The 27,064-nt window shown below is 41.8% G+C and overlaps 1 protein-coding gene and 1 long non-coding RNA gene across 3 annotated transcripts; both read left to right on the top strand.

Moving 5' to 3' along the window:
• The first annotated feature begins 1,809 nt into the window (after nucleotides 1-1,809).
• Shox2 (short stature homeobox 2) lies at nucleotides 1,810-5,778 on the top strand. 2 transcript variants are annotated; one of them, XM_048794382.1, is made up of 4 exons: nucleotides 1,810-2,079; nucleotides 2,738-2,946; nucleotides 5,303-5,360; nucleotides 5,645-5,778. In XM_048794382.1, the coding sequence occupies exons 2-4, from the start codon at nucleotides 2,779-2,781 to the stop codon at nucleotides 5,761-5,763; spliced, it is 345 nt and encodes a 114-aa protein (XP_048650339.1). In that variant the 5' UTR covers nucleotides 1,810-2,079; nucleotides 2,738-2,778; the 3' UTR covers nucleotides 5,764-5,778. The 2 variants fall into 2 exon arrangements, with proteins under 2 accessions (XP_048650339.1, XP_048650338.1); XM_048794381.1 differs by lacking the exon at nucleotides 1,810-2,079 and having other exon boundaries at nucleotides 2,433-2,946.
• Nucleotides 5,779-17,883: 12,105 nt separating this feature from the next.
• LOC125613626 lies at nucleotides 17,884-24,824 on the top strand. Its single transcript, XR_007344185.1, has 3 exons — nucleotides 17,884-18,038; nucleotides 19,253-19,416; nucleotides 24,112-24,824. It is a non-coding gene; the product is annotated as an uncharacterized LOC125613626 (long non-coding RNA).
• Nucleotides 24,825-27,064: the final 2,240 nt, after the last annotated feature.

Here is a 27,064-nt window from a genome sequence, read left to right as displayed (position 1 = left end):
TACCCGGCTCTGGGCACTGGAGCGATCGTGGGGTTGGGAGTCAGCGTTGTGCACGGTCGTGGGTGGGGTCCTCGTGCGGGGGAGGGTGTGAGATTTGGGATCCTTCTTCCTGGATGCTCCCATTGCACCGAAATGCATGTTTTTGGCAGCTGCAGGATGGGCCCGCAGCCCGGACGGCCCAGGGGTGGACGTGGAAGTTCTTGGGGCGGGCTTCGAGAAGGGGTGCTAGCAGGGGCGGGCCAGGCGGCCAGATTAAGGCTAGCGTCTCCGCTGACTTTGCGGGAGCCTCTTTCCGAGGCCTGAGGGGGAGAGAGGCTTCGACCTCGGGTTGAAGCTGCCGGCTTTGGAACTGTGGCTAAAAGCCCTGGAACTCCGCAGAGACCCTGAGTCTCTGGATCTTGGGGACTAAAACTTCCCGTTCGCTTTACGCCTTCAAGGCAGAACCGAGCCAAGGCGAACTAAGGTCCAGGCTATAAGCTCTGCTCCCGGCTGAGGCGTTGAGGTTCCTGTTTGAGACTTGTGCTTTACACAATTCCTTTACTACTCCCAATTATCAGGTTCTTCAGTGTGTGTGTGTGTGTGTGTGTGTGTGTGTGTGTGTAGGGGGTCCTTTGGTGCCAGGGAAGTGTTAGGAGATGGCTTTATCTAAATGGTGAAGCGTCCTGTACCAATTCAAAAGAGTTGAACAATAAAATTAATTTGGCACTTGGTACTGCAGTAACTGGTGTACAGCCATATTTTTCCAATTAAGAAAATATGTGGCATGCGTAGAATCACATATTTAAGCAAGCAATTAAGTTGTTTATAACACGGTCTGTTCCTGTTTAGGCCATTAAGTGGAAATTTGGGGGCGAAATAGAAATTATATTAACTCCATTAATCAACTTGAAATGTAGACTTCTTTCTCTTTGAAGCCCCAAAACTTTGAGGGGCATCCACTGTATGGATGACAAGAAATAACAAAGCCTTCCCGCCCCTTTGGCAGAATCTGATGATATGTTTTCATGTTTAAATTTCACTGCAGTATCAGTAGGATTATTTCCCTATTAAATTGACTCTAATGTTTGCTATAATGTTAATCTACTTCCTTCCTGGAGGAAAAACAAATGCCCACAAAACGAAATCTGAGAACTAGAAATGCGGGCAACACTTAAGATTATCCTATCCAGAATGCTAGACTGGAGTGAGATCTATGGCTGTTCTTTTCCCAGAACCATCACCAGGTCCTCCTAAATTTGGAAAGTGATAGGGTAACTGTCAGGGTGCCCAGCGCTACCTCCCAACCTTGGGTCCACAGCCCCAGGCCTTTGGTTCATCAATGTGCTACACTGGGAGATTCAGGTCTGAAATCTCTGTGAGCACAGTTTCTGAAATTGTTAATTTCTGAGCTCGCGGCAAGTTTTAATTTCTCTGTAGATCGGCTTTTCTGCAAATGATTTTTAACCCTTATGTTGATCAGGATCCTAGATTGGGAAGAACTGCAAACAGACAGGACTATCTAAAACTCTGTTTTGATACTTTAAATACCCTAATCTCTGACTCAGGCGCAGAGAAAATTCAGGTCGGCACTAGGGTGCAACTCCTCTGATCGCTGTCCTTTGGCCTAATTTTTTTTTAATTACACACACACACACATTTCAGTGGCTCTGTGTATTCACGCAGAGCTCCTGTTTCTAAAGGGAAGAGAACAGGAAAGTAGCAACGGATGTGTGCAGACCCAGAGTAAAAAAAAAAAAAATGCATATTTTATTAAACATCCGTGCTGCTGGGTGCATGAAAAGGCTTTGAGCAACCAATAGAAACCGAGGATTGGGAATGTTCCTCTTGAACCTGTTGATCTCTGTGGGTTTAAGCGTTTAGGGTCGAGTCTACGTTTCCACGGGGTAGGGAGAAGAACAGAACAGAGGCAGCAGTGGGTTTCGTGGACCATCCGAGGCTGGTTTTCCGCCTCTTGCCTCTGGCCGGGCTTGGGCGGCGAGCCCTCCAGGCCGCCAACATGGCGTGGGCTCCTGTGCTCCTGGTACCCGGGTCCCGCAAGGGGATTGGGACTGCCCGGCTGCCGGTGGAACCATCCACAAGGTCTGGCCCCAGCCCTGGGGCAACGCGGAGCACCGGGGGATGCCGGCTTCCTGCGCAGCGCAGCACCGGGGTCTTAATCTGCCTTTACGATCCTTCGATCCTTCGGCCCAATTGCTCCTAAATTAGACCAGCAAGTTTGCGGGAGGCAAAAGGCTAGCGGCAGCGAGAGCTGGCCTGACAACAGGCCCGCACTCTGGGAATGGCTGGAGTGAAAGACCAGTCCCTGACTCGCCGCGCCCTTCTACCCAGAGCGCGCTCTGGGAGAGGCCGGGCGCGGCGCTTGTGGTTGTGGTTTCTGTGAGTGCGTGGGAAAGTGAGTGCGGGAGAGGGTGAGTGGAACACATTTGGTGTTTGCGGGAGAAGGCAGGAGACTAAGCGAGGGATAGTGGGGGCGGTGAGCCTAGGCCAAATTGCGGAGGAGATGGGTGGCCATAAGCCCACTGGCAGCCTCTGAGACGTGACCTTTGTGCGTCTCTTGTATCCTCTTCCTCCCCGCAGGGCAAGGGGCAGGACAGGGATTCCACGAAGGGTTAGGATCCTCTACCCCTCTTTGAGGAAAATCTGGTAATGGGGTTTGCTGTGCTGTTTTTGTCTGTGTATATGTTGGTGTATGTGTGCATGGACACACGTGTGGTCCGATATGTGGTGCCCTCTCCAGTGTCCCCCGAGTTGAAGGATCGCAAAGAGGATGCTAAAGGAATGGAGGACGAAGGCCAGACCAAAATCAAGCAGAGGCGAAGTCGGACCAATTTCACCCTGGAACAACTCAACGAGCTGGAGAGGCTTTTTGACGAGACCCACTATCCGGATGCCTTCATGCGCGAGGAACTGAGCCAGCGACTGGGGCTGTCGGAGGCCAGAGTGCAGGTACTGGACTGTGAGGTCTGGGCTGCGACCAGGGAGCCCAGAGCGATATGCCTTGGGTGGGACAGGCAGGTGGGGGACACACACGAGTGTCTGATATGAGGTGAAAAGGGGAGGAATGTCTGTACTAGGGTCTTATTTTCTAGAGTAGATCTTAGTCCTATGGCCCCTTCCCCCCATCCCATCTCAACATATGTTCCCCACAGAAGAGAGCTGTGCTGGGCTTGCTCCCAGAGTTTCTATAAACCACCCCCCCCCCCCTCGCATCGCTCTGGCTTTAATGTGGTTTAATCCTAATGGGCCTACTTTTATAAGGCTTAAAAAAAAATCCCACGGAAAACGTTTTATCTCTGGATGCCTTTAAAAAGTTACAAAGAGTATCTTACTCGCCCGAGTCGGGTTTTCGTTGAGGGTCTGTTCCGGGGTCTAGGTTTGCCAAGCGGATATGCCAATTAGGTTTATAGATGTACAGGCTATAAAGGAAATTAGCAACTGTTAAGTGCAGAAATTTACAGTCTACTGTTAGCGGTCAATCCCAAACCGTGTGTGAAACAGTGGAGAAATAAATGCATTTGGTCACTCTTTGTTCGCTTATTCAAGGCAAGGAAACGGAACCTGCCGAAGGAAAGAGATTTTAAATTTTAAAACATCCCACAGATTTTACCGTTGGCATTTCCGAAGCCTTAACTCAACCAGTGCCATCCCCCATGAAGTTATGATTGCAGATTTTCTTTATTGGATGTTGAGGTGGATGTAATAGCAAAAGTAGGCTTTGGGAGCATTTAAGAGGGGAAAATTATGTATGTGCGCACATACATACAATCCTTCCAGTTTTATGGGGAACAAATTCAAACGTTTCAGATTGTATTTCCGTTCGAATAATAAAAGAGGAGAAAATGATGGTCATTATTTGAACACATGGAGCAGTTTTAGGCTCGAACATCTGCAGCTGCTACAAAGTGTGGCTGTAACAGATACTCACCGGGTCTCTGGGCGCAGAGACCACCATCTGTAGCGAACTATGCGCAATTCTTATGGGGCTTCCCCGCATCTTGTAATAGGATCAGGGGTGGGGGGAAACACCATACTGTTGAAGAAGAGTAATAATAGGCAGGCTTGGTCATCATAGCACCAACAGCAGGGCCTCCCTTTCTGAGCCTCTCCAGCTTTGCTCTACATACTAAGATCTCTAGAGGCTCAACACCCCCTTAAAACCATGATAATTATTACAGTTAGGAGTATTACTATCTCAATTCCATTCTTCCAGGGGAAAAGAGTCAAGAAGCCTCAGGCCATGTGAGTTGCATAAAGAACGTCGCTGTGGCATGAAATCCACCCTTCTATTATACTAAATAGCAGGGGAATACTTGAAGATTTACATTGACTATAGCACTTGCTTTCAAACACATACCAGAAAAGGCTCTGAAGCAATATTTTCCTTTCATGGGGTTTTAAAACATTAATTTGTAAATCAATCAATATGCTGTATTTATTGGACCTGGAGCATAAAAGCAAGTTTTATTTGAATTTTTAAAAATCTGCCATCCCTGCTTCTAAAAGTTGGCAAGTTATTTAAGATGGTAATACCCAGAAAATAGAGCCCAGGACTCCCCCCACCCCACCCACTTTCACAGAGTGTTCTGTTTCTCTTAAGGAGTGAACCTTATTGTTGCTCTTGATTTTTTTTATACTTTCATTTAAGTTTTAGAGCTATTTTCTACAAGCTTCCCTACTGTCCTAACTGGAAGCCTCGGCTTTTTCTATAGAAGCAAATTAGATTATCATGATAATGGCACAAGTATTCTGCTACTTTGTTACCCTCTGCTGCACAGAGGAGCAGAGAAAATTCTCAACTTCTTTGTAGTGAGCCCTATATGACACTAATTACCTCTCCCTCCTTACAATATCCCTCCCCCCAAAAGAGGCATTATTTGCTTTAGTGTTTGGTTTTTCTTCAAGATGAAGCTAATTAATGTTACAAGCTATTACTTAGCCCATTCCTCTCAGGTTTTAACTGAGCAAACATTTAAACCCATTATCACTGTGGTGTCAGGTACCAGAGAGAGTTTTAGGCCTTGGGGACTCTATGGAAAGATGAAACCAGGACCAATAATTATTTGCCAGGAAATGTTTTTATCTTGCAAAAGTCTATGAAACCTTTCTATTTTGTCATTTACTTACATTTTTAATTTTGGAAATTGAGGCTATTTTATATAATTCAAAGACCGCTTGTTATATCTCCCAACTCTTACCTAAACACTGCTCTTTGATTTGTTGTTGTTGTAATTTTCTTTTGTAATGTAAAACATTTTTTGAGTCATAACATCTAGGTGTTTCCTCCCCCCCCCCCAACTTGTAGGTTTGGTTTCAAAATCGAAGAGCTAAATGTAGAAAACAAGAAAATCAACTGCACAAAGGTATGTTTCTCCTACAAGAAACATTTGATATTCTAAGTGAAAAAGGGGGTTATTGTTGTTAGGAAAACAAAACAAATTTCAGACATTGATGGTCCTTGATTTGAGAAGGACAGAAAGTCCTAAAGTTTGGGAGTAAGTTACATTTATTTTAAGTATGACAGAAGTTTAGAAAGGTAACCATACAATTTCGAAGGAATCAGTTCTAGCTTGTACAATTCGGAAACCTGGAGAACAACACTGGAAATGTCAACCCCACATTGTGTTTTGTTTCCCTGTTTTCACAGGTGTCCTCATAGGGGCCGCTAGCCAGTTTGAAGCTTGTAGGGTTGCACCCTATGTCAATGTAGGTGCTTTACGGATGCCATTTCAGCAGGCAAGTACAGACTCTTCCAGCTATTTTTAAATGTGAAAAGACCTGAATGTTTGATTGGACTGTTGAATGTCCCCCTATCTCTGAGCCCTAATGTCCACACAGTTGAAGAATCAGAATGATATAGTGGACCCATTTTTCTTTAAGAACCTATACCGTGTCATGGTCCTGAATTCTTAGTCATGTTTTCATGGGAAGCCGGCAGGGGCCTGAGAGTAGTAACTGATACTTTCAAAATGCACTGAAGATTGCACTTGGGGAGAGGAAGGAAAGGCCTTTTGATTAAGATTTTGTCAAATCCAACACACAGGTTAGTCCTCAGGCACTTCTAAGGAAGCTCTCTGAATATTTTCTTATAGGTATTTTCTACCTTTTAGTCGCATTAAATGTCTCCCACAGAAAGAAAATAAATAAATACAAATACTACCAACTCAGACTTGTTTTTAAAAAGCTTCTGTGGAAACAAAGCTTCATCTCTAATGGAGAGGGAAGGTTTGGTCTTCCCCGGGCTGCCCAGCCTCCACAATCCCTTTCTTAGCCATAAAGAAACCTTTAAGACTACATTTTAAAAGGACAGCCTGCAGCAATGATTTAATCCTGGGAAATCCCAGTGCTCTGAACTCCCCGCTTTCCAAGCCTGAGGGCAAAATCCTTTCCCAACCAGTGCCTGACCTTCCCCATCCTCAGCCAGGACCCCTACTCAGCAAGACTGTGATGTCAAGAATTAGCTCTAGTTGCCTGCACCCTAGACTGGGGAGACACCTGGGTGAGCTCCTATATTAAGAGTTAGTGTTAGGGAGATTTTAACTCTCTTGGCACCACAGGACTCTGGCATCTGGTTGTGGGCTTTTGAAATAAGAGAGAATGATTGAAGAAAGAGGGAGGGAGGAACTCCAGAGGAAATTGGTACTACTCAAAGTGGGAGATCCAAGGCCAGCAATATCAGCACTACCTGGGAGATATTTAGAAACTCAGAATCTCAGGACTCAATAATGCAGATTCAGAATCTGCATTTTAACAAGATTCCCAGGTAATTCTTATGGTAGGAAAAGTTAGAAGTACTGATTCACAATTATGTCAATTATGGTGAAGATACAATAATTTCCCTAAGTGTCACAAAAGTTTTGTGGCTTGCTTGTTGGCACTTCAGAGCTTTAATAGTGGGACAGAAGTCATGTTCTAGCAATATAAATAGATGGCCCTCTCATTCATCCGCCCCACTCCCCAAGGAGCAGCCTCATTTCTGCAGACAGGGAGCCGGGGGCTCAGGGAAAAGCCCCACATTGAGTGAATCCTGAAGACCCCTGACACTGCAGTACGCATATGGTGCCCCAGTTTCAGCAACAGGCTGAGAAAGTCACACTCCAGACAAGATCTCAGCCGCACTCCCCTCCCTACCCCCCCNNGGGCGCGCCCGCACCGCCTCGCCCCGCTGCTCCTCGCTGCCCTGCAGACCTCCGACGCCGCCCTCTTCCGCCACGCTGGCCGCCCCTTGTCTCTCTGCATCCCTGACTCTGAGCGCCGGGCTCTGCACGGGATCCCGGGCTGCACAAGGCACGCCAGTCCCGTAGCTCCTGGCCACCCACCGACCGTGGGCCTAGAAGGCTTTATAGGAGCTGGTTTGCGGGAGTCTGGAAAGAGACTGGACAAGGGAATGCTGGCACAGCGCAGTGCGGCTCAGCAAAGCTGCAACGATGGATTCTTGCATAGAAACAAAATCTTGTTGACAATATAAAACGAGGAAATACAAGATAGAAAAGACAAACCAGAGAGAGAGAGAGCGAGAGAAGGAGAACAAAAACTTCTTATTGCTGTTTGGGATAAGCTGAAATCGGAGAGTGAAAAACGGAGCAAAACAATTTTAAAAATTAAAGTATTTTATACATGTAAAAATAAGGGGAAATAACCAGGACGAATCTCGAGAGAGAGGGGGGAGGGAGTTACCAACTTAAATGTATGTTTTTTTAATGGGCTAAGAAGAAGGCAAAAACAGAAGGAAGAGGTATACTTATTTAAAGAATTAAGATGAATAAAGTGCGCAGCTGGGAAGTTCACAGGTTTTGAAACTGACCTTTTCTGCGAAGTTCACTTTAATACGAGAAATTTGATAAGAGAGGCGGGCCTCCTTTTACGTTGAATCAGATGCTTTGAGTTTAAACCCACCACGTATGGAAGAGCAAGAAGAGGGAAGACAGTATGAAAACGAAGGAAGGGAAAAAAATGATGTTAATACAATGCAGTGATGCCACAGACAATGATTCTGAGAAATGATGGCAGAACTGTCCGAACTGCGACAGTAAATTCTGGTTTGCATGTTACTTGTATTCCATTGATGGTGTCTTCCCCCTGCCACCATCACTCATGTACACGCACTTCATTTTCATCTTCAATAGAAAAGCGTCTGAAAATTTATACATATACATATAGACATATATGTATATATATAAAATGTGTAGATTTTTTTGGCCTCATCTTTGATCCTGGGGAGGCACAGAAAAATGAAAACATCGAAATGGGGAAAAGTTACACTCTGGTTGTATCAAGAAGATAGAACTGGGCAGAAAATGTGGGGAAAAGAAAAAGAAAGAAGGCCAAATGAAATAATGATGGTATACCACCTTGCATCCTGGGACACCTAGTAGGCGCTCCACCAGTGTTAGTTTGCTACACCCCCCTTTTCTTGTATTCCCTCTTGCTGATTTCCTGAAGTCCTATTTGAGGACACTGCTTTATTTCCCCCTCTCTATCCTGTCAAATTCACCTTAAACAACACCCAGCTAGATACAGGCACTAGGTTTGTGTAAAATATGTTGATACACACAAACAAAATTTATTTTGGCTATAATGTGTGAACTGATGGTTGACTTTCAACATTTGCATTTTATCTCACAAAGGTGTATCTATTCAAGTAATCTTTTTTTGGTTGTTTGTTTCAATTCATGTAGCTATTTAAACCGGGATATGCTGGGATATGCTCGACTAAGCAATCGGCATCCGGATTCTCTAGCAGGCCTCTTAGTTGTGTGTGTGTGTGTGTGTGTGTGTGTGTGTGTGTGTTTCCTTCTAATTTACAAGAAAGAGGAAAAGCTCTTCTAACTGAACTTTGGTATGCGGTTGAGCTTTGTAACTATTTGTTCTCCATGAAAACAAAATTATTTATATTTGCCATATTTTTTCTAGTGTATTAAGTTATTTTAAACAAAAGAAGATGCTGTTATCTCATGACGTGTTGTCAGTACAAAATGTCTCAGCTCCACCTCTGTTAAACCTTTTAAATAAGTGCCAAGTTATTAATCGAAGACACTTTGCGATCAATTGAATGAAAATAGCATTGTTTCATTTGATGGGGTTCGCGTCATCTTTGTTCCTGTTACTATTAAAATATCCAGGATAGTCTTTTCTTCTTCCTTGTTGATGAATGTGTAACTATATTTCGAATATACCAACTTGCAAAAGCACTCTCCTGTGCTCTTACGTGCAGCAGTCTGGGGGTGAGTTGTGGCTCTGTGCTCTGTGGCTCTCCACCATCAGCGCTTCTCCTCCCACCCCACGGAATGCACCCAGTCTAGATACCGGTTATGCCAAGTTCTTAAGGGAACAGGTAATATGTAAAATAACAGAGTAGAATAATCTCCTTCCCCAAGACAGTTTTTCGTTTTTTATTTTGCTATGCTGTCGCCCTTGAAGTTTATTTGAGGACATTTTGGGAGGAAGAAAAGAGTGATCACGCGGAATCCACCTGGGTTTGAATTGTGTTCTGTCGCTGGCTTGCGAGTGGGCGAAGCGCAGTGGAGGCGAATCCCCCACCTCTCTTTTCTGTTCATCGCCTTGTAGGTACAGTTCAAAAGCAGAACAGAGGACGGTGTTTTAGGAAAAGCTCGTCCTTGCTGGTCCTCAAACTACACAGGAGCTTGGTCTCCCCATCTCTTGGCCCCTTTGGAAGAAATCCCACTAGTTACGCTTAGAAGAGCTGAGCGTCATCGGATGAGCAGAGACGCAAAGACACAGACTTGGCCAGCCCGGGCTTTATTTAGGATGTGGTGACCCTTCGCGAAGGGTGTGTGTGTGTGTGTGTGTGTGTGTGTGTGTGTGTGTGTCCCCTCTGGCCGCCGGCGTCCCCAGCTGGGAAGTGCCTGGAATCGCGCGGCCAACCTCTCGCCCTGTCACCGCGCTCCCCGCTGTCACCAACCAGCCGTGCCCCGGCCCGAGCTCGCGCTCCGAGTTGCCCCGGCAGTCCAGATGTGGGCAATGCGTTTCTGCTCCCAAAGGCCAGGGGACTGGGCTTGCGGCCTGCAGCGCCAGGCCTGGCGGGTTTCGCGGCGGATGAACTCTGCAGCGTGTTTAATAAGCATCTGCCCCCGGGCGTGGTGCGCCCCGAAGGGGCCTCGTCGCCCACTGCGGCCTGAGGCCTCGGGCGAGCTCAGTAGCCGCTGGGGTTAGGCGTCCGAACCCGCAGGCTCCAGCCCCAGCCCTAACCCCGCCCGGACGTGGTTCAGTGCCCAGGGCCCCCGGGGCAGGGGAGAGGGCGGCTCCGTGGAACCCTGGAGGCGCCCTGCCGCTGAGCTGTGAGGAGCCGAGGCCGAGGTGCGTGCGGGCCAACCGGCCAGGACCTGGACCGCACCCGCATGGCCTGGAGTCTGAGGGCTGCAGGCGCGGGCTGAGACCTGCGGGACCCGCCGGAGTGGTGTGTAGGACTGACGCTCCCTCGTGCCCCGCGCTTCGTGCCCCTCGGAGGCTAGCGGCCGCTTGCAGGTCCCCATTGAGCAGGGCCCTTAGGGTCCAGGCTTCCGAGCACGCTCACGCAAGGCAGGCTTTCCCGTATCGCCGCGGCCCAAACTCTCCTGCGGGCGTCTGAATGAACTGGGTCCAAATCCGACTTCCCTGAACCATCCTGAGAGAGGGGCCTAGGAAATCTTCCCTTTGGATAAGGCCCGACGGCCCCGACGTGCGTATTGTTTTGGGATCCTTGCCCCCGAATGCTTCAAGGAGTGCAGCCCACCCCCTACCTCCGCCAACGTTACAGAATCCATGCTTGGGGAAAAGTCAGTTAAAAGAGATTATCCAGGACGTGATTAGTGTTAAGGACCCTATAAGCCAAGAGTCCTAAGAAGATCGGAGGCCTTTGCTTGGAGCTGAAGGGATATTCATCTATTGTTGAGTTCCCCGCCCCCAGATTTATAACTTTTTAGCATCTCAGATGGTAATGCTTTAGTAAAATGTAATGCTCAAATTTCGGAACTATTTTGATTTCTGAAAAATGCCTTTTTGGCTTCAACAACACGGGATCCTGTTTTTTCTTCACAAATCAGTTTACATCATAAATTGCAAACATTTGCAATAAGATCTCAAGATTATTTATTTTACATAACCTCAAGCACTTGACTATGTTAAACCCCAGTACAGAAAGTCAGTGAAATCAGTTTAATGTGTGTCAGGGAATTAAAGAACCACTCCTTTTCAACACATAAACAAAGCATTTAAGATTGTTTTGATTGTCAGTCTTCCAGTTTTTAAACAGTCTTACAATTGGCTATTAATTTTAGAGTCATTCTGTGCAAAAATAATTACTAAAGTTATATCCTGCTTTAGTTAAATGTTTCTGGGCAGAATAAAATGGTGTTCTACATCGGAAAGTGGCTGATTGTTTTTAACATTCTATTATTTTAGTTCAAACATAAATAAAAGTCTGCAATTTCCAATAGGGGGGGAAAGGCCTGAAATAGCTTCTTAATGTGCCATTAGAACAGTTAGTCAAAATGCATTAAAGCAACATCACAAACCCAGAGATAATAAATATGCCATTCTAATGAGAGTGTTAACTTATGGATAATTTATTCAAGGTAGTTTGAACATTTCACATGGAATGTTGTATTATGATCTGCTTGACTACTGTGATGCTTGTTCTTTAAAATCTAATTTATATAGGCTTGGGATATACATAATTCATAACTCCTGTTGATTCATGTATACACACCCCAAATTTTAAATCTTTACAATATGTATGGATGTTTACTGACATGTTGGAAGACAACTGAAATAAAAACATGAAAAGTGTCAAACATTACATTGCAAGCAAGTGCTTGCTTGCCCTATGCTTGAAGAAAAAGTAGCTGGAAATGAAAAAATTAAAAGGCTCAGGTAAAGAGGGAAAATGGAAATATTTCAGACAGGGAGCATTCTTGCATAAGAAACATGAAGATCCCCAAGAAAGACTTGGGGTGTGAGTGTAGACACTTCTGTGCCTAGGCAACACTTTCAGGTCTTTCCCTCCCAAAGCAAGCAAACAACATCTTGGGGCACTGTACACATCAGTCAAGGTAGCATTGCGTATGTATTCAGTACAGAAAAATTTAGTATAGTACTTAACATGGAGTTCTACTGGCATGAGGAAAGGTTTTAGAATATAATCAAATAAATCACATGGAGAGCAGCAAGCACACTTTTTTTTTTTTTCCTCGCTGAACAAACTGCTCACATGTCCTGAGCAAGGATCTCTATAGACCTTTATTCATGCACTCTGGAACCACACTTCCTAGGTTCCGATCTCATTGCTGCCATAGACCAGCCCTGTGGTTTTGAATGAGTTCATCTTTCCAGGCCTCGGTTTCCTTATCTGTAAACAAATATAAAAAATAGTGTCTGTCCCATGGAGTTGTTAGGTAGAAGAGTGCCTTGAACATGTATAAAAAGCATTAAATGACAATTGTTTTTATAAAGAGGTCAAAAGCATTGAGCTTTGGAATATGAATCTGAGAAAAAAATTAAGTAGTGCAAGGCAAGGAGTGAATACTTCCCTCTCTGGGCAAGAGGAAAATATTGCCTACCAGTGTGTGATTCTAGCTAACTGCTTAGCCTCATCTGAAGATGTGGCAAATGTCACAATGTAGTTAGGAGACTTACCTACAAGAGCTATTTATAGACCATTCATGCCATCTACATGACAGTTGTCACTCTGCCATGCACAGCTAGTAAAGTGAGATGGCAGGCATGGCACTTGCCCTTGAGGGGCTGACAATTGAGGGGAGACAGCTCACCAACACAGGATAGTGCCAGAAAGCATGTGCTAAATGCTAACTACTCCATGCACCTGAGTGGCCTACAACACATGTGGGGCCTGTTGCCTCATTTTTGGAAAGGGAACCTTTCTTGGAAATTAGTGGCCTTATGAGGGAACGGTGGAGCGACACCCAGAGGTTAAGAAACACAGTTTGCTAGAAGTAAATGCGTGCCATATGTTGCTGTGGTTTGTGTTCCATAGGACCGTCTGCGTTTTCCTCAGGCTGCCCATGTCTGTCGAGTATTAACAGTGAAATGACAAAAGATGCAAAGACTGCTGAGTAAGGATCTTTAATAGCAGTTTGAAAACACACATGATACAAAACAAGGATCATTTAATTACTACTGTAAGAATCTGTGAGATGAAAAATTGTGTCCTAACTACAGACTAGATTAAGAAGGACTTCTCTGCAATGCGTACATCTAGGTATGTTCTGAATACTGCTCCATGTTGTATATAATATCCATGAAGAACTCAAAGCACCCTCACCCATCTTCATTTGGGAGTCAATGTGTCATCGTGGTACATGGCTGACCTTCAGAGGCAGATATTTCCAAGTTCAAAACTCAGCTGTACCTTTTGGATATGAAGTTTTTGGTCATTTCTTACATTCCTAGAGTCTATGTCCTCTTAGGTTCCTGTGACAAACACTTACAGGTTGTCTTGAGTATGAAATGCTTTAAGTAAAGACAACAAGGAAGGGTCAGCTTTCCTATTTTTCCATTATTTACCTTTGAAGTTATTGTCATACAGAAAGGATTTTTAATTTACCTGTCTGTGACTCAAAACAATTTTAGAAAATTTGAGAATGTGGTGTGCATCTTTATTTCAGTTCCTTAACATGAATATTCATTGTGCATGTATATGTTGTAAGCTCTGGAGTTTGGAATAAAGCTTTCTTCAAAACTTGTAGAATGTTTTTGGGATTCTTGAGGGACTACGATTTTCAATCTGCTTCCCTTGTGTAGAATAGAGAGGATTCTTTCTCCCTAATAGCTGAAGGATTTTTTTAATGTGAAGGTTACCTCCAGTCTCTGACCTGAGTCCTCTGTATTCCTGAATGTCAGCACACAAATTGAGTCCTGGCATTACCTCCATAGTCACTTTGATATTAGATTGATTGTCCTTCTGTTGCTTATTTATTGAATACATTTATATGCTTCCGTGGAAAGGAAGAGGAATAAACTACCCTTAAGAATGATTTCGAAAAAGTCTATCAATCTATCCAAATTTTCAGTACTTGTGCCACATTGTTTTGTATTATGTTTACTGGCATTGCTAGTTTAAAATGTAATTATCTGTCTTGTGTGCAATATATTTGCTGGAATTCTCACTTGTCAGCAATTGTGTTTCTTTTAAGGCCTATACACTTTCCATTAAATCTTAGTCCTGCCCAGTGCTCACTTAAAATGTCCAGGATCCTCCCTGGGGAGTTTTAGTTCTAGAGCTGTTCCTAAAACTTTTTAGATGGATGAAATTAGGTGGGATTAGCTACCAAAGGCAGCTTTGGAAAGAGAGAGGCAGGTCATCTGATTGACTTGGGAGTTATAGGGAAGGGTGATAGAATAGTGGCTCCTCACAAATGTGTACATCCTAATTCCTGTAACCTGAGAATATGTTGGGTTACCTGGCAAAGGGAAATACGGTGGTGGTGGATTTAAAGTTACTTATAGCAGACCTTAAAATAGGGACACTATTCTGGATTATCTAGGTGGGCCACTGTAATTACTAGGATTCTTAAAAGTGGAAACTGGAAGACCAAAGAGGAGAGTGATTGAGGAGGAATGCTTAGAGGGAGGCAGCCTTGCAGGCTTCAGAGCTGGGGGAGCTCAGGATTACAGGTGGCCTCTAGAAGAAAAGGAGGGGGAAGAAATTCGCCTGAGTTTTGGATGGAATGCCTCCCTCTCTACCCACCCTACTTTTAGTGCATGAAGCCTGTTTTGGACATCTAAACTTCAGAACTGTAAGAAAATCAATTTGTATTGTTTTAAGACACACAATTTGTGATGATGTGTTATAACAACAATGGGAAACCAACACAGGATTTTTCTGAGTTGCTTATGTGTACACAGGAGCATCTGGCCTTTGTTTTTTGATTTTTTTTTTTTTAATGTCAGGGGTCTTCTGAGATTGTTTAGCAGTCAGAGTCCCCTGGAACTAAGAGTTGGGATGCTATGCCATGCCCTAGAGTATTCTCTTTCTCAACCATACAGATTTCCATGTGCCATCCAGTAAAGTCCCCTACACATCCCTCATTGTGAAATGAAGCCTCTCGTGGATATTTGCAAATTATGAATATACCTTTATAAGAAATGAGTCAGCAAAGAAAGCTCTTGTCTTGGCTTTGTTCTTGTTTCTTCTTGTTATGTTCTGCTTGTTGTTCTTTACTTCATTTTTTAAAGTATTTATTGTAGAGGAAAGGATGGTTAGCTCCAAGCACCGAAGTTCTTTGCTAATGCACTAAGAGGGAGCAGCCTGAGCAATCGAGCTTGTCTGTCAAGCTGGTCAAGGTGGAGAGTAATGTGGTCTGGGGTTCCCAGAGCCCATTGGACCTTTGACCTCTTCTTCTGAGACTATTGATCTGGGTTAATCGTCAGCACTGGTTGTGCTGCTGGTGGGGCCATACCCCTGTGTGTGATTCCTCTTTAAGTACAAATGGGGCTCCCACTAACGCTGGGGTAATTGGTCCTTTCTCTAGTTTTCCAAGATCAGGATGGAAAATTAGAATAGATAGACCCTGACAGGCAGGGTGAGCATTCATTTCTAGGATGTTTGCAGCTATATCAGTGACAAAGCAGTTAATCTGGGTATAGAGCTGATTGTGTATTTCACATCAGGAGTTCTATTTGCCAGGGAGCTAGCTTCCTGTGGGATCAGGTGGGTTAGGATCTGATCCCCAGCACCACCAAAATAAAAACTAAACAAACAAAAAACCTGAATCGCTGGGTATCATACAAACATCTGAGGTTTGTGAAGCAGTGTGGCGGATTTAGCAATGTCCCACCCAAACCCACCAACCCCATGCTTCTCATCCCACTTAATCAGGTGAAGAATGAGCAGAATAATGGTCCTGTGAGAATAAAGAGGTTGGTTATGCTCTCTGGCTAGCAGAACTAGGAAGAAAAGTTCCCAATAGTGTCAGGTCCTGGGATTCTGCTTGTTGCTCTCCACTACCAATGGGCAGCTCCTGAACATCCATCTTGAGCAGTGTCCTACCTCACCCAGCTCCTTCTGTCTTCTTCCTTCTTTCCAAGTTACTCATTCTAGAAGCCTCACCGCAAATCATTCATTCATTCATTTATTCATTGTACAGATGTTTCTTAAACACCAGCTGCGTGCCTTGGACCCTTTCCCCATTCTACCATTATCTGCAGGACTACCCTTTTCTGACTTCCTCTGAAAGTCTGATATCATAGGAGGCAGTGGTGGTTGTGGTAGACACAGAGTGGGGGTGGAAGGCAGAGCTAGTTGTGAGTCTAGAAAGAATCAAGAAAGGAGACAGTCAAGTGGGCTAACCTTTGGAGACTCCTGCTCACCAAACCATAGGATATACAAATGCCACATGCCACAAAGACTGCTTTAGTGAATGACCATCCCTGTAGTAGCTTGGGTGCATCTGCTACTTCACAGAAGATGTTAGTTTCTCAGGGCCTAGAACAACTTTCAAAATATAAAACAAAATCCTTCCTTGAATGTTCTTTTAAATCTAGGGGAGGCGCTGGGGGTATATGTCAGCAGCAGAGTGAGTGCTCAGCACATGTGGGGCCCTGCGTTTGATCCCCAGCTTCCAGAAAATAAAAAAATAAGTTAAAATAATTAAATCAGGGCTGGGGATGTGGCTCAAGTGGTAGCACGCTCGCCTGGCATACCTGTGGCCCGGGTTCGATCCTCAGCACCGCATACAAACAAAGATGTGTCCACCGAGAACTAAAAAATAAATATTAAAATTCTCTCTCTCTCTCTAAATAATAATAATAATAATAATAATAATAATAATAATAATAAAATCAATCAATCTAAGCAGGCTAGCCTAATTATATGAATTAAATTTAAAGTATTGAGTAAGCATTTGAGCAAATGTGGTAGGTCAGGCACTGACAGTGAATTTGCTTTCTTTTATAGATTATCTACATATTTTACTATTTCCCTTGAAATAGACCCACATCTCAACATTTCCCTGTGTCTTTGAGTTTCCACTTCTTTTTGAGCAGTTTATAAATATCACACATTTGCCTTCTGTATTTACTATTCATTCTTTTGTTAAGATTCACATGTATTTTTGCAAGTCATGGAATTTGTCTGACTGCCACATCATGTTCCATGGGTGCCAATGTCAGTCCAGACAGGCACACTCTGCTGAGAGACAGCTGGGTTATTTCCAAGTTTATTTAGAAAGTACTCAGTGTTACAAGGCTGGATGTGATCACCAAAAGATGGATAGAGAGAAGAGAAGAGGATGAAGAACTGAGTTCTGACGTGCTCCGTCATGAGCGGGCTGGGGAGAAGAGGGCGATTAGTTGATGGAGCAACTGACAAGACAGGAAGCAAACCAGGAGAGCAAGCTGTTGTGGGAGCCGTGGAAAAACAGTGGGCAGGGGAGAGGCAGCAAGGACCAGAGCTGGCCCTGGGGTCTTGCCACTGTCCGTTGCCAGGGACCTCTGAATGAAGGAGGCCAAAGCCTGGCTAGAGGAGGATGAAGAACCCCACTCCTCTTCTCCACATTCCAGTTTTTCCCTTCTCAAATCCATCCTTTCTGTTTCAGCTCTAGTTCTATTCCTAAAATCACAGACTGTGTGGGAACTGTGACTCCCTGGCTTCTATTTCCAGGGCCCAAACTGCCTGAAGAACTAAGTTCACACCTATATTCCCCTGCCTCATTATCTGAGGCTGCTGCACCACCTCTCTCTGCTTTTTATTGAGAGCTACTAGTGCTTTCCAAACACTGTACCATTGTCAAATTGCTATTTGTGCTACAACACTCTTCTTGGTCTCCACCCCCAGGCCCCAGATGCCTCTAGTTAGGTTTCGGCTCAAATGTCAGCACCTCTGCTGGCGCTTCCCATGCATTCTTGGGCCAGTTGTCCAGTCCTGCTTGTGCTAGCACAGAGCTCTGCACACACTGGAGCTTCGCCATGATACAGTGGAGCTGCCGGAATGCCAGAATGCCCTCGCCTGCAGACCAAGGACCATCACTTAGTTTTTGCAGCCTCTGCAGAGTCATATAGCAGGGACTGACAAACAGTAGGTTTTTGTAAGTGTTGGTGAAATAAACAGGACTGTGGAAAACATATATCTATTGTATGTTTTATTAGATAATTTTAGTGAAGACAAAGTTTAACTCCGGGTGTGGTTTTAGTTTTGAAAGTGCTAAAGGCACAGCCTGATGAAGAAGCTGGGGATTATACTTTTTTTTTTTTTTTTAATGAATGGAGCATGGGAAAAGATTTAAGCAGATGAGACACACTTTCTTACGTGGTCCATAAACAGCACTCCAGTTTTCTGGCACTTAAGATGAAGTCCCCAAAACATTTTGAGTAGTGACAGTATTGTGGGACAGTGGTCTCAAGGAGACTGCTTTGAAGGACAAAGTTTACTTGCATCTCTAAGTTCTGGTATCTATGCTAAAAACTGGGTTAACACCCAGTTTTTTTTTGTCGTATCATATATTCTGGTGTGAATTTTTATAAGTTACATTTCCATTATTTCCTGTGTTCTTAATTCTTCTTTTTGTAACACTGTTGTTTTCAATCCTCTCCTTTGTAAGCATCGCTTTTCAGCACAGCAGTATTTGAAAATTCTGTTAAAATTGTTTATTTTAAAACACTACTCATAAAACCATTAACTAAGACCAGATTTAACACCAGTTCCAGTGGCTGATCTCTACCCCAAATGGGTATATGGCCATTTGTTGGGATCTTTTGTTTACTGATTTTCAAGTGGTTTTCAATCTGTGTGACACTGATCAGATCCAAGCCAATTTGGATTAATTTTTCAAGTCACTTTTCATGAGGCAGTGCATCAAATGCTCTACCAAGTCCAAATGGGGAACATCTGCTCTCCTTTCCCTGATAATTTTACAGCTTGCTCAAGAAGTTGACTGCTTTATCAAGCGTGGAATGTGTTTTATAAGCTTCCATTATTATTGTCCATGATTCTGTCACCTTTTAGAATTTCCCCACTCCACTTTATTTGCCAAGTCTTGATAAAATACTTATTAGTTAGGCATCTGATACAATTATTCTTCTAGTGGTAACACTTTGTGACTCTGGGTTCACTTGGATTAGATCTATATATAACCTTTCCAGTTATTGTGATTTAGAAGATGCAAGCAATAAAATCTGCGTTAGTCATTTTTGTTCATATCCTGGGAGAGATGTGATTCAGACTTGCTGATTGGTATATGTTCTGAGATTTGAAGTATTCACTTACCTGCTCTTTGTCATTAGCTGTTTTTTTTCCCCCTAGGTGCATTTTGCAGTCCCCATCTTTACCATATGTTAAATGGATATTATGCTTGCCGCAGCATGCCTACGGATCAGTAAAATGTCCACGTGTACAAGTAAGTTGACTCATGTAGCCTTTGGATACAGATTGAAGTTTTTGATGCTTCTGTCATCTCATTGATATAGGTGAGCAGTTGCTTAATAACTTGCTTTCAAGGGTTTGTGGAGTAATTTCTATGCACATAAACTGGGAAAGTTTGCTTTGTAATTAGTTTTTGAAGCAGATTAAAAAAGATTTCGTGTAAAAAATGCATTTTTATGATTTAAGCCCTGTGATCATTGTGTTTACTGATGATATTAATTAAGTACATATAAAAATCTTGTATTAAGTACCTTTGCATTGGTTAAAATATAAATATATTACTATCTAAGGTGGACAAATTAGTGAATGAACAAACTGTCAGAGATATAATTGACATATTTGGTAGTCACAAATTAAAATTTTAGTTATGATTTACCAAGGATTACTCAAGTATTAATTAACTGACAGCTAGAACACTGCTTTTGACATACTAGAATTTCCTTTGGTTAATCTTATATACATTATAGTCCGTTTCTTCCTCTTTATATCAAAATTTTAGCTTTTGAAGTGTTTTGACATATGGTAAACGTCAATAAAAAGGCAGACATTTTCAGTTTTTAGAAATGTAAATATATCATTCTGTAAGAAATTCCAAAATGTTGGCTATGGGACAATGGAAACCACATGTAGTTTTTCTGCAAATCTCAATATACAAGTAACTGCTTTCAACACATCTTTTCTGTCTCCAGTTTTAATATTAACTGCTTGATTAAATGTTAAACGGAGCAAAGGCCACTATGTCAGGCGTCACCAATATTCATATTGCTTCCAAAGGATAGAAAACCCTTAGTTTTGGGTATTTACCATTGTGTGTGTGTGTGTGTGTGTGTGTGTGTGTGTGTCTCAGAGATAATTAACTAGTTTTGGGAACACTCCCTATTTGTAATCCAAAATTTTAGAGTTGGGGATTTCTTGGCCTGAATGACGTTATCAAAGTTTTGTTTTGTTTTAAGTTACTTGATGGCAGCTTTTTTTTTAGATTCACCATTTAGAACATGTATTTTGGCAATTTGTTCTAAACAGTGTATTTTTTTTCTAGATTCAGATTTTTTTCTGCTTTCAACGTTATGTTTATAGATATTATAAGTGTTCTGATCATAATATATCTGTTCATAATCATCCATTAATGACCATAGCATTTTTATTTCCATAAACAAACTACCAATATTTTAAATGGGAGTGGAAGAAATTCACATTTATATAACACATTTTAATTTCACTTAGAAGGTAGAACTGAATCCAGAAAACTATTTGTGTGTGTGTGTGTGTACGTGTGTGTGGTACTGGGATGGAATCTGGGGCCTCTCTTATGTACTGGGCAAGCACTCTACTTCTGAGCGACATCCAGCCTTGCCAAGCTACTCCTGAGGAGGGATGACTTCAACTTAGTAGGATATACCTTATAAATGAATGTGTATGTTTGGAATCAGTTTTTCTAAGTGGAGAAACGGTATTATGTTAGAGGTCAGAGACTCACAGAGTAAATGTGTTTAGGTTTGCTTTCTTTGTATGAAGTTTTAAAATGATGCATCAATCTATATCCCCAAAAGAAGAGTGCAGTTTTTTTCTGCATAAGTAGAATTGGAAGTCTACATTTCGCTTTTTGTAAAAACATGGCAATTCTGTTTCTCAAGAGGCCAATCATACACAGGAAAGTTTTTAAAAAGGTCAATTTTCTGCATAATTCTAAGTTTTGCAACTTGTATTATACATTTTTGTTGCTCTGTTGTTACTTACAGATATTTATGTGTTGTTTCAAATTTTTCTTTCTGCTAAATTCATGAATCATTCACATACGCATGGAAATAGTATTAAATCAATACATTCCCTAGTAACACAAGATTTCTGTATCTCTGATATTTTAGAATTTCTTCCTCATTAATTATGAGCAAAAGCACACAATATGCATTATACAAGCATGATGATCAGAGGTGGTCAGATGGAAAGGTTGAATATAGAATAAGAAATTTCTGTAGTTTAAATAGAAAACAAATGGCAATTTATGCCTCAGAAATGTTTGTGTCTTTATGATATAAAACACTGGTAACCTCAAGATAAAATAATGCCTAGTTTTATGCATTTCAAAAAATTGTGGGAGGGGCTAGAGATGTGGTTCAGTGATAGAGCACTTGCCTAGCATGTACAAGACCCTGGGTTCAAACCCCAGCACTGGGGGAAAAATTATTGGAGGATTCTTTCTAGATCCTGGACAAGTAAGGACTCTGTTCTAATTACTTCATCCACTGTTAGATTATTCTTAATCAAAATGTTTTTCTGAAATCCAGACAAAATGTATTCTTTCCTTTAAGATTTTAATCTGTTCTTACTGCTTTCAGCTGTTCATCCATGGAGACAGCAGGAGGTGGAGGGTTGGGGTGAGACATGTGAATTGAGCATGGGGTAGTTGTATTCTGAACAGAGTAATTTGAAAGTTTTTGCCCTCGTGCTTTTCAAAATATAATTTTTGTCAAGATATAAGCTCCAGTCACATCACTAAAAAAGCCGTATATATATGATTGACATCACTCTTACTAGACGTTTTGCAAGGTTATATTAAAAGATCTAGAGTGTTGTTCAAACCTAAGAAATACATTTTCAAATAAAAGACGCAAAATAAAAAATATCACGGTAAATTCCAGGAAACCTTGTACCTGAATAGACTCCTATAGGTAGCTATTGTTCACTGCTTGCTGTACTAATTTTCCCATCATTAATTTGTTCTATGTATTTGTTTTACATTATAAAATTTCTGGTTATTTGATTTTATACCTTTATTTTTATTAATTTATTTTTATGTGGTGCTGAGGATTGAACTCAGTGCCTTGCACATGTGAGGTGAGCACTTTGCCCCTGAGCCCCAGCTCCAGCCCCTTGTTATTTGATTTTAAACTAGTAACTTTGAGAATAATTATTCCTTTTGTCCTAGGCAAGGTAGGTATCTGAACTGAACTGGTTGAAATCAAAAGAAAAAATCTCAGTTCTTTGTGGAGTATTAATTTCTTTTATTACATCGAAGTAGTTGTTGTAAATATAGAACTGTTTTCTTTAGTGCCTCTCAGAGGGTCCAGACAGAACAAAAAAAGGGCCAGCCTTCCTATGCACTCTCTTCAACTTAGTAGTAATTAACGTGAGTGGAAGAAGCAGAGCTTCTTGATTTAGGAGCCCCGGGTGGTGTGAGGGTTCCTGGAACTAGGCGGTGGCTGTGTTAGGGGGTGCGCCCACACTTCTGCTTACAATTTCCTCCTGAGCTGACCTGGACAAACACAGGAAGGTTGGAAACAGGTTGTCAGCGACGGATGCATAAGGATGCAAATACACAGGACCCAGGAGATGGGAAACACTTGTGAAAGAACCTGCAGTCGTCCTGACCATGCCGGGCGAGTGGTACTGGGTAGTTTTAAAGATTTAGTAAGTAGTGTGGGTTACTTTCATTTGCTGCCTTCAAGTTTTTCTCTGTGGTATGCAGTACTGAGATGGAGTAGATTTAAAAAGTCAGAGTGGTTTATTTCCATTTTAATCAAGTCTCTAGAGCTAAAGTGTGTAAATTAGTAGCCAATTACCTAGTTTGCATGCCTGTGGTATTTCCATGTTCTACTATTATGGTAATGAATCTGAATAGTGATTAGATTGTCTTAAATCTATGAAAGAATTGCATGTCCTTTTCGTCTTAAACTGTAAGGAAAATCTAAAACTTTAAAAGTATTGAAATGAAATTAGCTTTCCTGAGATACTTAAAGATAGTATCTTCATTTAAATGCACCTGAGACGATTATAGTCTTTACAGGTCTGGAAAATGTGGATCAGGGGTGATTTTAAAAATACTTTTCTTTGAAGTATGCAGGTCATAATGATATACTTTATTAGCTGTAAAACTGTAAGAATCTCTCTAATCAGCAACCTTCACCTTATGTCCATTGTAGTGGATTACATTTCTTTCACTAGCTCTTCAGTGTGTAAAATACACAATGATGCGGAGACACATGTGCAAGTACCTGTCTAGGGAGATGCATAGTCTGAACAGAGAGGTGAGATTCAGATAAATCAAGGGCACACGGTTCAGCTGTTGACCCTGCTCAGCATTTCCCAGGGGAGCTGGTAAGGGTGGGGTCCTCCAAAGCCTGGTGGGCCCTTATCATTTATCTGTGGAGAAAGGGAATGTCCTGGAGCTGTGGCTTTGTGCAGAGAGGGGGTGCCAGGCACTCAGAGAGCCTGTGGGGCTTGGGAAAGGCCGGTGGGCCTGGAGCTCAAGTGGTTTCTGTGTGATCCTGGCTGATCATTGTGCTCTTGTGCTTCTCAGGAGTCTCAAGCTTGGAGAATCCTTGTATTCACAGGAGTGCAGTGGGGAATTATAGCATAGTTCGTGGCATGTGTGAAGCACACTCACTTCCAGAGGGAATGCTGCAGAACAGTGTTTTATCAAGAGTTCCGAAGTGTCGCTCTTTAGATTTTGGTGACCACTTAGAAAACTCCTGCAAGGAGGGAGCATTGTTTAGGTTTCTCTGGGAACTTGACACTAACCCCCTCAGCCTTTGTTACTCTCCCTCCTCCTTGCCCTCCCTCTGCTCCTTCTTCCCTCCTGGGTTCCACTCATAGCTATTTTAAGAAAATTTGCATTTTGGTGGCATACTTTTGGATAAAATAGGTGAAGAATATCCATGTTCTCTTGTTGAGACTTGGTAAGTAAGGATTATTTTTAACTTTAAGATAAGACTTCAATCTAAATTTTTATTTTCATCCAGTGTGACTTCATTCAGGATGCTGAAGTGTGAGCCCTACAAGGAGACCCCTGATCATCAGGCCCAGCGACCTCCTGTTCCTGCAAATGGAGCCTGCTCCACCAGATCTGTCCACGTCATAGAGGAGCAGAGTGCATCCCAAAATGAATTTTTTCCCTTACACTACTATACCTGTACTCTTTTTCCTTATTGTAAAAGCAGTTCGTTGGATAAAATCTGGAAATTATTGATTTGAAACCTCCTCCTATTATCTAGAGAAACCTAATATTTTAATATTTATCTTTCTCATCTTCTTCTCTATGCCTATATCCCTGCAATTGTTTTTTTACAATATTAGAACCATGTCATTCATACTATTTTACAATAAAGATAGCTTTAATTGTTTTCCAAAAATGAAATGGGCATTATAAAAATCACAACAGTGCAGAAAAGTAAAAAGAAAAGAGTAAAAAAGGCACTTGATTGTCCAAAGGTTATTACTTGCCAAAGTATTAAGGCCATCAGGCTGCAGACTTAAACATGGCTAGTTTATGATATTAACATCACTCTTTCAGACATTTGCCAGAGTATAGCTCCTCATAAGGATTTGTGTGATTGTTGATGTTTGGTAATGTGCTTTTGTACTCAGTAATATCATGTGGACATATTTCTGTGCCAGTAAACACAGGTTGGCTCCCAAAGTTTTGCTGACTCATCATATTCTACTTTATAGACAAACCTTAATTTCTTAAGAATTTTCCTGGGCTGGGGATGTGGCTCAAGCGGTAGCATGCTCGCCTGGCCTGGCATGCATGCGGCCCGGGTTCGATCCTCAGCACCACATACAAACAAAGATGTTGTGTCCGCCGAATACTAAAAAATAAATATTAAAAAAAAAAATTCTCTCTCTCTCTCTCTCTCTCTCTCTCTCCCTCCCTCTCTCTTTAAAAAAAAAAAAAGAATTTTCCTGCTAATCCTGCTGTTACTACCAATTACCCCCTGATAAACAGTGCTGTCCTATAGGGCACTGTAGCTATTTGCATAATCTCTTATGCTGGATCCCTGCACGTGGTGGTGGTGGTGGATTGATGGCTGTGCTTGTCTGTACAGTTCCTACCTGTGCATTAGTGAGTTCAGTTCCTTATAATCTTACCAACATCAAGCATTACCATGTATGTGTTTACTTGAAAAGGTATCTCGTTCCTGTTTTATTTTACATTTCTTTACTCTCAAGTGTGAACAAACATATCTAGAGTTTTTCATCAACCATTATTCTCCCATTGTGAAACACCTGTATTATTTGCCATTTTTTTCAATTCTGATATTCATCATTATGTTCTAAATATATTAACTCTTTCTTTGTTAAATATGTGACATTTTCTTTATTGATTTTCACTTTACCTGTGTGTGCATTCTTTTTATTTATTTTTCAACCCAATCCATTTTTTAAAATCTATATATTTATTTATTTATTTTGTTTGCATTCTTTCACATATATTGTTTAAAAATATGTGTGTGTGTGTGTGTTTAGGAATTGAATCTAAGGGAGTTTAAACATTGAGCTACATCCCAAGCCCTATTCATTTTTTATTTTGAGATAGGGTTCCTGTAGGTTGTCCAGTATGTCCTTGAATTTGAGATCCTCTTGCCTCAGCCTCCTGAGTTGCTGGGATTATAGGAGTGTGTCACCATACGTGACTCTTCTTTTTTTTTTTTTTTTTTTNNNNGTAAAAATACGTGACTCTTTTTTTTTTTTTTTTTTTGTATAGAAGTTTTGAAATTTCAGGCATTCAGTTATATCAATATCTTACTTTGTGATTATTGCCATTTTAAAAAATGGCTTTAGCTTAGGAATTAGATCAGAAACATTTCAACTGCTAGAAGAAAATAAAGGGTCAATACTCCATCATATAGGTGCAGGCATCAATTTCCTCAACAAGACCCCTAAATCTTAAGAAATAAACCAAGAGTCAATAAGTGGGAGGCCATAAAATTAAAAACTTCTGCACAGAAAAGGAAATAATTAAGAGCATGAAGAGAAAGCTTACAGAATGGGAGAAAATCTTGGGCAGCTACTCCTCATACAAGGGATTAATATCCAGAATGTATAAAGAACTCAAAAAAGCTTAATGCCAAAACACACAAATAACCTGATCAGTAATGGGCAAAATAACTAAATGGACATTTATCAAAGAAGAAAAACAAATGGCCAACAAATATATGAAAAAATATTCACCATCCCCAGAAATCAGGAAAATGCAAATCAAAAACTACCCTGAGATTTCATCTCAGAATGACATTATCAAGGACACAAATAGTAATAAATGCTGGTGAGGATGTGGGAAACATACATTGTTGGTGGGACTGCAAATTAGTATGCCTACTCTGGAAATCAGTATAGAGTTCTTCAAAAACTAGGAATGGAACTACCATATGACCCTGCCATCCTTCTCCTTGGTATTTATCCAAAAGAACTAAAATGAGCATACCATAGTGATGCAGCCATCTCAATGTTATAGCAGCACAATTCCAAATTATGGAATCAGTCTCAATACCCATCAATAGCTAAATAGATCAAGAAAATATGGTTTGTATACACAATAGAGATTTACACAGCCATAAAGAAGAATAAAATTTTGGCATTTGCTGGTAAAAGGATGGAACTGAAGAACATCATGTAAATAAGTCAAATGCAGAAAGTCAAGGGTCAAATGTTTTTTCTCATATGTGAAAGCTAGACCAAATTAAGGGAAAGAAGGAGGATCCGATATCATAAAAATATAGGGAAGATCAGTGGAGTAGAAGAAGGAGAACGAGAGGGAGGGAAGAAGGACAGGAAGGGGGAAGAAATATGGAATGAAATTAAAAAAAAAACCACATTATATGCATGTTTAAATGAACCACAGGGAATTTCACCTTTATATGTAGAAGGGATCAGTTAAAAATAAATAAATAAATTGGTGAAAGGAAGATCAGT

The sequence above is a fragment of the Marmota marmota genome, unplaced genomic scaffold, assembly GCF_001458135.2.
Source record: "Marmota marmota marmota unplaced genomic scaffold, marMar, whole genome shotgun sequence".
NCBI classification, from domain to species: Eukaryota; Metazoa; Chordata; class Mammalia; order Rodentia; family Sciuridae; genus Marmota; species Marmota marmota.
The sequence above is the reverse complement of the archived record's forward strand: the minus strand, read 5'-3'. Positions and strand labels throughout refer to the sequence as shown.